The sequence below is a fragment of the Gymnodraco acuticeps genome, unplaced genomic scaffold (genome assembly GCF_902827175.1).
Source record: "Gymnodraco acuticeps unplaced genomic scaffold, fGymAcu1.1, whole genome shotgun sequence".
NCBI lineage: Eukaryota > Metazoa > Chordata > Actinopteri > Perciformes > Bathydraconidae > Gymnodraco > Gymnodraco acuticeps.
Genome location: NW_022992134.1, coordinates 17,488 through 31,412, shown reverse-complemented (window position 1 = coordinate 31,412; position 13,925 = coordinate 17,488). Strand labels below are relative to the sequence as shown.

General features: G+C 49.8%; 1 protein-coding gene across 1 annotated transcript in view; it reads right to left on the bottom strand.

Annotated features, from left to right (window-relative positions):
* Positions 1 to 2,714: 2,714 nt before the first annotated feature.
* LOC117538263 (vacuolar protein sorting-associated protein 13C-like) overlaps positions 2,715 to 13,925 on the bottom strand; it is a gene marked incomplete at both ends in the record, with an annotated part of 28,586 nt that continues 17,375 nt past the window's right edge. The window contains 2 exon segments of the mRNA XM_034203859.1: positions 2,715 to 2,821; positions 10,930 to 11,059. Of these exon segments, the coding sequence (XP_034059750.1) occupies positions 2,715 to 2,821; positions 10,930 to 11,059 (237 nt within the window).

Below are 13,925 nucleotides of genomic sequence, written 5' to 3'. Positions count from 1 at the left end.
TCTACAGTGAAGCTGAGAGGACCCCCTGTCTGCAGTGAAGCTGAGAGGACCCCCTGTCTACAGTGAAGCTGAGAGGACCCCCTGTCTGCAGTGAAGCTGAGAGGACCCCCTGTCTGCAGTGAAGCTGAGAGGACCCCCTGTCTACAGTGAAGCTGAGAGGACCCCCTGTCTACAGTGAAGCTGAGAGGACCCCCTGTCTACAGTGAAGCTAAGAGGACCCCCTGTCTACAGTAAAGCTGAGAGGACCCCCTGTCTGCAGTGAAGCTGAGAGGACCCCCTGTCTACAGTGAAGCTGAGAGGACCCCCTGTCTGCAGTGAAGCTGAGAGGACCCCCTGTCTGCAGTGAAGCTGAGAGGACCCCCTGTCTGCAGTGAAGCTGAGAGGACCCCCTGTCTGCAGTGAAGCTGAGAGGACCCCCTGTCTACAGTGAAGCTGAGAGGACCCCCTGTCTGTAGTGAAGCTGAGAGGACCCCCTGTCTGTAGTGAAGCTGAGAGGACCCCCTGTCTACAGTGAAGCTGAGAGGACCCCCTGTCTACAGTGAAAGCTGAGAGGACCCCCTGCAGTGAAGCTGAGAGGACCCCCTGTCTACAGTGAAGCTGAGAGGACCCCCTGTCTACAGTGAAGCTGAGAGGACCCCCTGTCTACAGTGAAGCTGAGAGGACCCCCTGCAGTGAAGCTGAGAGGACCCCCTGTCTACAGTGAAGCTGAGAGGACCCCCTGTCTACAGTGAAGCTGAGAGGACCCCCTGTCTGCAGTGAAGCTGAGAGGACCCCCTGCTGCAGTAAGCTGAGAGGACCCCCCTGTCTACAGTGAAGCTGAGAGGACCCCCTGTCTGCAGTGAAGCTGAGAGGACCCCCTGTCTACAGTGAAGCTGAGAGGACCCCCTGTCTGCAGTGAAGCTGAGAGGACCCCCTGTCTACAGTGAAGCTGAGAGGACCCCCTGTCTACAGTGAAGCTGAGAGGACCCCCTGTCTGCAGTGAAGCTGAGAGGACCCCCTGTCTGCAGTGAAGCTGAGAGGACCCCCTGTCTACAGTGAAGCTGAGAGGACCCCCTGTCTGCAGTGAAGCTGAGAGGACCCCCTGTCTGCAGTGAAGCTGAGAGGACCCCCTGTCTACAGTGAAGCTGAGAGGACCCCCTGTCTCAGTGAAGCTGAGAGGACCCCCTGCAGTGAAGCTGAGAGGACCCCCTGTCTGCAGTGAAGCTGAGAGGACCCCCTGTCTGCAGTGAAGCTGAGAGGACCCCCTGTCTGCAGTGAAGCTGAGAGGACCCCCTGTCTACAGTGAAGCTGAGAGGACCCCCTGTCTGCAGTGAAGCTGAGAGGACCCCCTGTCTGCAGTGAAGCTGAGAGGACCCCCTGTCTGTAGTGAAGCTGAGAGGACCCCCTGTCTACAGTGAAGCTGAGAGGACCCCCTGTCTACAGTGAAGCTGAGAGGACCCCCTGTCTACAGTGAAGCTGAGAGGACCCCCTGTCTACAGTGAAGCTGAGAGGACCCCCTGTCTGTAGTGAAGCTGAGAGGACCCCCTGTCTACAGTGAAGCTGAGAGGACCCCCTGTCTACAGTGAAGCTGAGAGGACCCCCTGTCTACAGTGAAGCTGAGAGGACCCCCTGTCTGCAGTGAAGCTGAGAGGACCCCCTGTCTGCAGTGAAGCTGAGAGGACCCCCTGTCTGCAGTGAAGCTGAGAGGACCCCCTGTCTGCAGTGAAGCTGAGAGGACCCCCTGCAGTGAAGCTGAGAGGACCCCCTGCAGTGAAGCTGAGAGGACCCCCTGCAGTGAAGCTGAGAGGACCCCCTGCAGTGAAGCTGAGAGGACCCCCTGCAGCTTCAAAAACGGTTTCCAACGCGTCTGCCCATTCACTGGGGTGACGTCACGTTGCCTCGCTTTTCGCCGAACTGAATTGTGGGTAGCATAGCGGTCCGTCTCCGGCGTCAGAACCGGAAACGCCGGAGTAGCCAGCGCCAGCCAGCGCCAGCCAATCAAATCATATGCCAGTACAAGCTCTGGCCAATCAAACCGCTGCTTGTGTGTCAGGGGCGGGATATTCATGTGATTGGTTGTTGGTCGAGCTTCAGACGCGCCAAGCTCCAAGCTTTTTTTGAAGCTGTAGTGTGGACGTCTGTGAGGAGGCTGAGCGTGGGACCGTCCAACAGGTCAACGATCACAAGAACACCTCAAAGTCCACCACGGCTTGGTTTCAGAAGAAGAGATAGTGGCCGTCAGTCGCCTCACCTGAACCCGACAGAACATCTCCAACCTCAACCCAAGAATATGACTGAAGTGGGCTCAGATCCCCAGCTGTCAGAAGCTGGCGTCACGAAGCAGGTCAGAACGGTCCTGAAGACCCCCGTCATGAAGGGGTTGAATCATGTTGAGACTGTAGGGGCCGTGGGGTTTAACTGGTTAAAGGTAGCATTGTCTGTTGAACTTGGATAAAGACCCTCATATAAGTTTAATTGATCTACTAAAACAGTTCTTGTGAAATGTGTTTATTGCAAACAGCTGAGAAATGGTATATTTCCCAGTGAACCTGAATCATTTTGATTGCAACAGTAGCAGTTGCACGTTCAGAGGAAGTAACGACACGATGTGGGAACTCTAGAGAGCCGGAGAACATTATATCTCATATATTATACATCTTATAATAAAGGGATGAGATCTCCAGGTGTGTCTCAGCTGTGTATCGGCGAAGGTGAACATTATATACTAAACTCACCTGTGAGGGCAGGTTCAGGCTGTGAGAGCTGCCGCTGTACCCGATGGCCGTGTACAGCTTCTGCTTCTCCTCCGCCGTCATCAGCTCGTCCAATCCTGAGCCTGAAACTAGAGGAAGGGGCGGGACCAACAATTTGTCATTCACAGAGTCCTCCTGAATAAAGACCAGGTTTATCACTCAGGTCACTAAAGGGTTATCTCTCAGGTCACTAAAGGGTTACCTCTCAGGTCACTAAAGGGTTACCTCTCAGGTCACTAAAGGGTTATCTCTCAGGTCACTAAAGGGTTACCTCTCAGGTCACTAAAGGGTTATCTCTCAGGTCACTAAAGGGTTAGTCTCCTCTCGGTGCACTAAAGGGTTACCTCTCGGGTCACTAAAGGGTTACCTCTCAGGTCACTAAAGGGTTACCTCTCAGGTCCTAAAGGGTTATCTCTCGTCACTAAAGGGTTACCTCTCGGGTCACTAAAGGGTTACCTCTCAGGTCACTAAAAAGGGTTACCTCTCGGGTCACTAAAGGGTTATCTCTCGGGTCACTTAAAGGGTTACCTCTCAGTCACTAAGGGTTACCTCTCGGGTCACTAAAGGGTTACCTCTCGGGTCACTAAAGGGTTATCTCTCAGGTCACTAAAGGGTTACCTCTCGGGTCACTAAAGGGTTATCTCTCGGGTCACTAAAGGGTTACCTCTTCGGGTCACTAAAGGGTTACCTCTCAGGTTCACTAAAGGGTTACCCTCTCAGGTCACTAAAGGGGTACTTCCTTCAGGTCACTAAAGGGTTACCTCTCAGGGTCACTAAAGGGTTACCTCTCGGGTCACTAAGGGTTACCTCTCGGGTCCTAAAGGGTTATTCTCTCGGGTCACGAAAGGGTTACCTCTCGGGTCACTAAAGGGTTATCTCTCAGGTCGCTAAAGGGTTACCTCTCGGGTCACTAAAGGGTTACCTCTCAGGCCACTAAAGGGTTATCTGGTCGCTAAAGGGTTATCTCTCTCGGGTCACTAAGGGATATCTCTCGGGTCACTAAAGGGTTTACCTCTCAGGGTCGCTAAAGGGTTACCTCTCAGGTCACTAAGGGTATCTCTCAGGTCGCTAAAGGGTTACCTCTCAGGTCAACTAAAGGGTTATCTCTCAGGTCACTAAGGGTTATCAGGATCGCTAAAGGGTTACCTCTCAGGTCACTAAAGGGTTATCTCTCAGGTCACTAAAGGGTTATCTCTCAGGTCACTAAAGGGTTATCAGGTCACTAAAGGGTTACCTCTCTGTGTCACTAAGGGTTTTCTCTCAGGGTCACTAAAGGGTTATCTCTCGGGTCACTAAAGGGTTACCTCTCGGGTCAACTAAAGGGTTACCTCTCAGGTCACTAAAGGGTTACCTCTCGGGTCACTAAAGGGTTACCTCTCGGGTCACTAAAGGGTTATCTCTCGGGTCACTAAAGGGTTACCTCTCAGGTCACTAAAGGGTTACCTCTCGGGTCACTAAAGGGTTACCTCTCGGGTCACTAAAGGGTTATCTCTCAGGTCACTAAAGGGTTACCTCTCGGGTCACTAAAGGGTTATCTCTCGGGTCACTAAAGGGTTACCTTCTCCTCTCAGGTCACTAAGGGTTACCTCTCAGGTCACTAAAGGGTTATCTCTCCGGGTCACTAAAGGGTTACCTCTCGGGTCACTAAAGGGTTACCTCTCGGGTCACTAAAGGGTTACCTCTCGGGTCACTAAAGGGTTATCTCTCGGTCACTAAAGGGTTACCTCTCGGGTCACTAAAAGGGTTATCTCTCAGGTCGCTAAAGGGTTACCTCTCAGGCCACTAAAGGGTTACCTCTCAGGCCACTAAAGGGTTATCTGGTCGCTAAAGGGTTATCTCTCGGGTCACTAAAGGGATATCTCTCGGGTCACTAAAGGGTTACCTCTCAGGTCGCTAAAGGGTTACCTCTCAGGTCACTAAAGGGTTATCTCTCAGGTCGCTAAAGGGTTACCTCTCAGGTCACTAAAGGGTTATCTCTCAGGTCACTAAAGGGTTATCAGGTCGCTAAAGGGTTACCTCTCAGGTCACTAAAGGGTTATCTCTCAGGTCACTAAAGGGTTATCTCTCAGGTCACTAAAGGGTTATCAGGTCGCTAAAGGGTTACCTCTCTGGTCACTAAAGGGTTATCTCTCAGGTCACTAAAGGGTTATCTCTCGGGTCACTAAAGGGTTACCTCTCAGGTCACTAAAGGGTTATCTCTCGGGTCACTAAAGGGTTATCTCTCAGGTCACTAAAGGGTTACCTCTCAGGTCACTAAAGGGTTATCTCTCGGGTCACTAAAGGGTTATCTCTCGGGTCACTAAAGGGTTATCTCTCAGGTCACTAAAGGGTTATCTCTCGGGTCACTAAAGGGTTATCTCTCGGGTCACTAAAGGGTTATCTCTCGGGTCACTAAAGGGTTACCTCTCAGTTCGCTAAAGGGTTATCTCTCAGGTCACTAAAGGGTTACCTCTCAGGTCACTAAAGGGTTATCAGGTCACTAAAGGGTTACCTCTCAGGTCACTAAAGGGTTATCTCTCAGGTCACTAAAGGGTTACCTCTCAGGTCACTAAAGGGTTATCAGGTCACTAAAGGGTTACCTCTCAGGTCACTAAAGGGTTATCTCTCAGGTCACTAAAGGGTTACCTCTCGGGTCACTAAAGGATTATCTCTCGGGTCACTAAAGGATTATCTCTCGGGTCACTAAAGGGTTATCTCTCAGGTCACTAAAGGGTTACCTCTCAGGTCACTAAAGGGTTATCAGTTCGCTAAAGGGTTATCTCTCGGGTCACTAAAGGGTTATCTCTCGGGTCACTAAAGGGTTACCTATCGGGTCGCTAAAGGGTTATCTCTCGGGTCACTAAAGGGTTATCTCTCAGGTCACTAAAGGGTTACCTCTCAGGTCACTAAAGGGTTGTCAGGTCGCTAAAGGTTTAACTCTCGGGTCACTAAAGGGTTATCTCTCGGGTCACTAAAGGGTTACCTCTCAGGTCGCTAAAGGGTTACCTCTCAGGTCACTAAACTTAAGGGTTACCTCTCGGGTCACTAAAGGGTTACCTCTCAGGTCACTAAAGGGTTACCTCTCAGGTCACTAAAGGGTTACCTCTCAGGTCACTAAAGGGTTACCTCTCAGGTCACTAAACTTAAGGGTTACCTCTCTGGTCACTAAAGGGTTATCAGTAGGGATGCACGATATTGGTTTTTTGAAACCGATACCGATAACTTCCTGCTTCTCAAGACAGATACCGATAACCGATAATAATATAATATATATATATTAAATGTACCTGTAGTTTTTGCACACCTGGTGGTAAAACAAAGACTAGTAGTGAGCAAATGACATGAGCATTACTACTATGAACAAAACAAAGCCAAGAACAGTTTTGACTCTTCAAAGTGACCATATTTATTTTCCCAAATAGAGTTCTTGCCTTTTTCAAAAGCCTCGTGGATAGGTAAAAGCCCCGGTGCCTTTGCAGCTGGCTTTGGATTCGCCGCTAGTTTAGCAGCGCAGGCGTCTTCGTACGCTTTTAACACACCATCGTAGCGATGGCGATGTTTCAGGTGACTAATCAGGTTGGAAGTATTATAGCTCGTTGCCTTTTCCCTCCTCGTGGAACTTCTGCATTTGTTACAAATAGCAAGCGAACTATCTAACTCTGACACTTTGAAATAGTCCCATAATACCGGCGACATGTTTGTTTACTGTCCTGGCTTCACGGCCGCACACCATTTACGTCACAGCCAGGCACGAGTTAGGGAGCGCTGGATTTGTGAAGAACTCCCCTCTTCCTAAACCACTAATACCACAGTACTGGCAAAACGGGAGGAGCCGAGTGAAAAACAAGCGCCCCTCATCCCAATCCACCCACACCGCAGTATTTTTTTCTTTTTTTTTACCCAAAAAATATATTGTATATTATCGGGGCTATTAATACTTTTATCGGGTTTATCGGGATGACGTCATAATTCCTAATATCGGACCGATAATTATCAGGCCGATAATTATCGTGCACCACTAGTTATCAGGTCACTAAAGGGTCACCTCTGAGGTCGCTAAAGGGTTATCAGGTCACTATGGGGTTACCTCTCTGGTCACTAAAGGGTTACCTCTCGGGTCACTAAAGGGTTACCTCTCGGGTCACTAAAGGGTTACCTCTCGGGTCACTAAAGGGTTATCTCTCAGGTCACTAAAGGGTTACCTCTCGGGTCACTAAAGGGTTACCTCTCGGGTCACTAAAGGGTTATCTCTCAGGTCACTAAAGGGTTACCTATCAGGTCACTAAAGGGTTACCTCTCGGGTCACTAAAGGGTTACCTCTCAGGTCACTAAAGGGTTACCTCTCGGGTCACTAAAGGGTTATCTCTCAGGTCACTAAAGGGTTACCTCTCGGGTCACTAAAGGGTTACCTCTCAGGTCACTAAAGGGTTATCTCTCAGGTCACTAAAGGGTTACCTCTCAGGTCACTAAAGGGTTACCTCTCGGGTCACTAAAGGGTTACCTCTCGGGTCACTAAAGGGTTACCTCTCGGGTCACTAAAGGGTTACCTCTCGGGTCACTAAAGGGTTATCTCTCAGGTCACTAAAGGGTTACCACTCGGGTCACTAAAGGGTTACCTCTCGGGTCACTAAAGGGTTATCTCTCAGGTCACTAAAGGGTTACCTCTCGGGTCACTAAAGGGTTATCTCTCAGGTCACTAAAGGGTTACCTCTCGGGTCACTAAAGGGTTATCTCTCAGGTCACTAAAGGGTTATCAGGTCACTATGGGGTTACCTCTCTGGTCACTAAAGGGTTACCTCTCGGGTCACCTCTCGGGTCACTAAAGGGTTACCTCTCGGGTCACTAAAGGGTTATCTCTCAGGTCACTAAAGGGTTACCTCTCGGGTCACTAAAGGGTTACCTCTCGGGTCACTAAAGGGTTACCTCTCGGGTCACTAAAGGGTTACCTCTCGGGTCACTAAAGGGTTACCTCTCGGGTCACTAAAGGGTTACCTCTCGGGTCACTAAAGGGTTACCTCTCAGGTCACTAAAGGGTTACCTCTCGGGTCACTAAAGGGTTACCTCTCGGGTCACTAAAGGGTTATCTCTCAGGTCACTAAAGGGTTACCTCTCGGGTCACTAAAGGGTTATCTCTCAGGTCACTAAAGGGTTATCTCTCAGGTCACTAAAGGGTTATCTCTCAGGTGTTGAGATCTTCATAGTATGTTGAATACTTAAAACGAAAGTTAGTTATAATCAAATATAATCAATGATATTCTTGTATAACCCACAATGAAAATGCTTCATATTTTAGGTTTTTCTATATTTACAGCATAAACAAAACACAAGGGGTTTGTTAAATTGAGTGTAAGGTCTATAATGATTTATGCAGTTTCTTCCCTCTCCTCTCACAGCAGGGAGGGGGGCTCCGGACTTAAGGAGAAATACATTGAGGCCTCAAAAAGGTGGTTATGTCATAGCCATAGAATATGTCTGGTCATGTCCTTTTTTACACAAACATGGGAAGGTGTGTCTTATGCCATAGCCAATAAAATATGTCCAGTCCTGTACATCAGTGGCCATGCCCAGTTTTTTTCATTGGTTGGGTATGGAGGAGGTGTTTTGGGGGTTTTCTATCCGGTTTTTTGAGCATAAAGAGACTGGCATTTTGGGAGGGAGCGAGAGAGAGAGGGGGGGTTCCCCTGGTATACTCTCTCCCGGTAGGCTCTGGCCCTCAGAGCTGGGTAAATAGCTCTCGGTAAGGTTCTCTCAGACTTGGTAAATATCTCTCAAATGTCTTGGTTGAATGCTGAGTGAATTTCTTGGTTGAATGCTGAGTGGAATGATTTGATGGGAGATGTGTTTGCTGAGTGGAATGATTTGATGGGAGATGTGTGTATGAATATTAGTCCCGCCACCTGTGAGGAATCTTCCTCCGAATTCATGCGGATAGGAATGTGTTTTTGAATGTTAGTACCCGCCATCTGTGTCAGAAAAAAGGTATGAAATTGATGTGAATTGATTGGGTGAAAATGAAAGTTTGAATGTGCTTTTTATTATCACCGGTCATTTATGAGGAAATACCTCTAAATTATATCGGGAGATTTAAAAATCACAACTGAATTGGGCAGTTTAAATTACAATTTTGGTAATAAATGTAAGACTGTGAATTAAAGTTTCATATTAGAACATGATCACAGCATGATATGTTTAGTATGATTATAATGTTGTAAAGAGAGAAGGTAAAAAACCTGTATTAGTTTGGACCTATTTTTCTTCAAATAAACTGATCCCACCTTTTGGACTGGGACAACTTAAAAGACATCTGTGCTCTCCTCTCCTGCTTCAAAGGTAAGACTGCACCCTGCCACACTCACACTTAGGTAGGGCCACACCTCATTTACTGATATCAAAATCCTTCGGGATCGCTTAAACAGATTTAAGAGAGTTGTCTGAATTGAAACAGCAGTTAATTGAACCTGGTTCTTCGGGGGGTTAATAGAGGTGAGATCTTGCTGACGTTGGTGGATCTGAGCCAAGCAGTAAACTTACATAGACTCAATAACTTCGGTCAGGTCAATTAGTAGGTCAGAGTAATTTCCCGGAATAAATTATCAGGACCTCTCCTACTCTTACACAGGTCACTAAAGGGTTATCTCTCAGGTCACTAAAGGGTTACCTCTCAGGTCACTAAAGGGTTACCTCTCAGGTCACTAAAGGGTTACCTCTCAGGTCACTAAAGGGTTATCTCTCAGGTCACTAAAGGGTTACCTCTCAGGTCACTAAAGGGTTATCTCTCAGGTCACTAAAGGGTTATCTCTCAGGTCACTAAAGGGTTATCTCTCAGGTCACTAAAGGGTTATCTCTCAGGTCACTAAAGGGTTACCTCTCAGGTCACTAAAGGGTTATCTCTCGGGTCACTAAAGGGTTACCTCTCGGGTCACTAAAGGGTTACCTCTCGGGTCACTAAAGGGTTATCTCTCGGGTCACTAAAGGGTTACCTCTCGGGTCACTAAAGGGTTACCTCTCGGGTCACTAAAGGGTTATCTCTCGGGTCACTAAAGGGTTATCAGGTCGCTAAAGGGATATCTCTAGGGTCACTAAAGGGTTATCTCTCGGGTCACTAAAGGGTTATCCCTCAGGTCACTAAAGGGTTATCTCTCGGGTCATTAAAGGGTTATCCCTCAGGTCACTAAAGGGTTATCTCTCGGGTCATTAAAGGGTTATCCCTCAGGTCACTAAAGGGTTACCTCTCAGGTCACTAAAGGGTTACCTCTCAGGTCACTAAAGGGTTACCTCTCAGGTCACTAAAGGGTTATCTCTCAGGTCACTAAAGGGTTACCTCTCAGGTCACTAAAGGGTTATCTCTCAGGTCACTAAAGGGTTATCTCTCAGGTCACTAAAGGGTTATCTCTCAGGTCACTAAAGGGTTATCTCTCAGGTCACTAAAGGGTTACCTCTCGGGTCACTAAAGGGTTATCTCTCGGGTCACTAAAGGGTTACCTCTCGGGTCACTAAAGGGTTACCTCTCGGGTCACTAAAGGGTTATCTCTCGGGTCACTAAAGGGTTACCTCTCGGGTCACTAAAGGGTTACCTCTCGGGTCACTAAAGGGTTATCTCTCGGGTCACTAAAGGGTTATCAGGTCGCTAAAGGGATATCTCTAGGGTCACTAAAGGGTTATCTCTCGGGTCACTAAAGGGTTATCCCTCAGGTCACTAAAGGGTTATCTCTCGGGTCATTAAAGGGTTATCCCTCAGGTCACTAAAGGGTTATCTCTCGGGTCATTAAAGGGTTATCCCTCAGGTCACTAAAGGGTTATCTCTCGGGTCACTAAAGGGTTATCTCTTGGGTCACTAAAGGGTTATCAGGTCACTAAACGGTTATCTCTCGGGACACTAAAGGGTTATCTCTCGGGACACTAAAGGGTTATCTCTCGGGTCACTAAAGGGTTATCCCTCAGGTCACTAAAGGGTTATATTTCGGGTCACTAAAGGCTTATATTTCGGGTCACTAAAGGCTTATCTCTCGGGTCACTAAAGGGTTATCCCTCAGGTCACTAAAGGGTTATCAGGTCACTAAAGGGTTATCAGGTCACTAAAGGGTTATCAGGTCACTAAAGGGTTATCAGGTCGCTAAAGGGTTATCTCTCGGGTCGCTAAAGGGTTATCTCTCGGGTCGCTAAAGGGTTATCTCTCGGGTCGCTAAAGGGTTATCTCTCGGGTCGCTAAAGGTCTCACCTTCCTCTCTCTCCTCCGGCTCTTCCTTCTTGTTCTTCTTCCCGAAGAAGCTGCTGAAGAAACCTCCCCCCCCCCCTTTCTTCTGGCCCCCCGCCGCATTCTTCCCCCCCGCCTGGCCAGACCGGATCACCTGATTCGATCACACACACACACACACACACACACACACACACACACACACACACACACACACACACACACACACACACACACACACACACACACACACACACACACACACACACACACACACACACACACACACACACACACACACACACACACACACACACACACACACACACACACACACACACACACACACACACACACACAGTAAGAGTCCTTTAACTAAGTGTAATATGCATAAGTAGTGTGATAGCGGCCAGGTAACAGTAGTGAAAGTAGTAGTTTATATTTCAGTTATTAAGGATGTATTACAGTTGTTAAATGGTCTAACTGACGGACAGGTGAGAGACAGGTGAGAGACGGGTGAGAGACGGGTGAGAGACAGGTGAAAGGCAGGTGAGTGACAGGGGAGAGACAGGTGAAAGACATGTGAGAGACGGGTGAGAGACGGGTGAAAGACGGGTAAGAGACAGGTGAGAGGCAGGGGAGACAGGTGAGAGACAGGGGAGAGACAGGTGAGAGACAGGTGAGAGACATGTGAGAGACATGTGAAAGACAGGTGAGAGACAGGGGAGAGACAGGTGAGAGACATGTAGGACACAGGTGAGAGAAATGTGAGAGACAGGTGAGAGACAAGGGAGAGACAGGTGAGAGACAGGGGAGAGACAGGTGAGAGACAGGGGAGAGACAGGTAGGACACAGGTAGGACACAGGTGAGAGACAGGTGAGAGACAGGGGAGAGACATGTGAGAGACAGGGGAGAGACAGGGAAGAGACAGGTAGGACACAGGTGAGAGACAGGTGAGAGACAGGTAGGACACAGGTGAGAGACAGGTGAGAGACAGGGGAGAGACATGTGAGAGACAGGGGAGAGACAGGGGAGAGACAGGTGAGAGACAGGGGAGAGACAGGTGAGAGACAGGTGAGAGACAGGGAAGAGACAGGTAGGACACAGGTGAGAGACAGGGGAGAGACAGGTGAGAGACAGGTGAGAGACAGGTGAGAGACGGGGAGAGACAGGTGAGAGACAGGTGAGAGACAGGGAAGAGACGGGGAGAGACAGGTGAGAGACAGGTGAGAGACAGGTGAGAGACAGAGAAGAGACAGGTAGGACACAGGTGAGAGACAGGTGAGAGACAGGTGAGAGACGGGGAGAGACAGGTGAGAGACAGGTGAGAGACAGGGAAGAGACAGGTAGGACACAGGTGAGAGACAGGTGAGAGACAGGTGAGAGACAGGTGAGAGACAGGTGAGAGACAGGTGAGAGACAGGTGAGAGACGGGTGAGAGACGGGTAAGAGACAGGTGAGAGACAGGTGAGAGACAGGTGAGTGACAGGGGAGAGACAGGTGAGAGACGGGTGAGAGAAAGGGGTGAAAGACGGTAAGAGACAGGTGAGAGGCAGGGGAGAGACAGGTGAGAGACAGGGGAGAGACAGGTGAGAGACAGGTGAGAGACAGGGGAGAGACAGATGAGAGACAGGGGAGAGACATGTGAGAGACAGGTGAGAGACAGGGAAGAGACAGGTAGGACACAGGTGAGAGACAGGGGAGAGACAGGTGAGAGACAGATGAGAGACAGGTGAGAGACAGGTGAGAGACAGGTGAGAGACGGGTGAGAGACGGGTAAGAGACAGGTGAGAGACAGGTGAGTGACAGGGGAGAGACAGGTGAGAGACGGGTGAGAGACGGGTGAAAGACGGGTAAGAGACAGGTGAGAGGCAGGGGAGAGACAGGTGAGAGACAGGGGAGAGACAGGTGAGAGACAGGTGAGAGACAGGGGAGAGACAGGTGAGAGACAGGGGAGAGACAGGTGAGAGACAGGTGAGAGACAGGTGAGAGACAGGTGAGAGACAGGGGAGAGACAGGTGAGAGACAGGTGAGAGACAGGTGAGAGACAGGGGAGAGACAGATGAGAGACAGGGGGAGAGACAGGTGAGAGACAGGTGAGAGACAGGTGAGAGACAGGTGAGAGACATGTGAGAGACAGGGGAGAGACAGGTAGGACACAGGTAGGACACAGGTGAGAGACAGGTGAGAGACAGGGGAGAGACATGTGAGAGACAGGGGAGAGACAGGGAAGAGACAGGTAGGACACAGGTGAGAGACAGGTGAGAGACAGGTAGGACACAGGTGAGAGACAGGGGAGAGACATGTGAGAGACAGGGGAGAGACAGGGGAGAGACAGGTGAGAGACAGGGGAGAGACAGGTGAGAGACAGGTGAGAGACAGGGAAGAGACAGGTAGGACACAGGTGAGAGACAGGGGAGAGACAGGTGAGAGACAGGTGAGAGACAGGTGAGAGACGGGGAGAGACAGGTGAGAGACAGGTGAGAGACAGGGAAGAGACGGGGAGAGACAGGTGAGAGACAGGTGAGAGACAGGTGAGAGACAGAGAAGAGACAGGTAGGACACAGGTGAGAGACAGGTGAGAGACAGGTGAGAGACGGGGAGAGACAGGTGAGAGACAGGTGAGAGACAGGTGAGAGACAGGGAAGAGACAGGTAGGACACAGGTGAGAGACAGGTGAGAGACAGGGGAGAGACATGTGAGAGACAGGTGAGAGACAGGGAAGAGACAGGTAGGACACAGGTGAGAGACAGGGGAGAGACAGGTGAGAGACAGATGAGAGACAGGTGAGAGACAGGTGAGAGACAGGTGAGAGACAGGTGAGAGACGGGTGAGAGACGGGTAAGAGACAGGTGAGAGACAGGTGAGAGACAGGTGAGAGACGGGTGAGAGACGGGTGAAAGACGGGTAAGAGACAGGTGAGAGGCAGGGGAGAGACAGGTGAGAGACAGGGGAGAGACAGGTGAGAGACAGGTGAGAGACAGGGGAGAGACAGATGAGAGACAGGGGAGAGACAGGT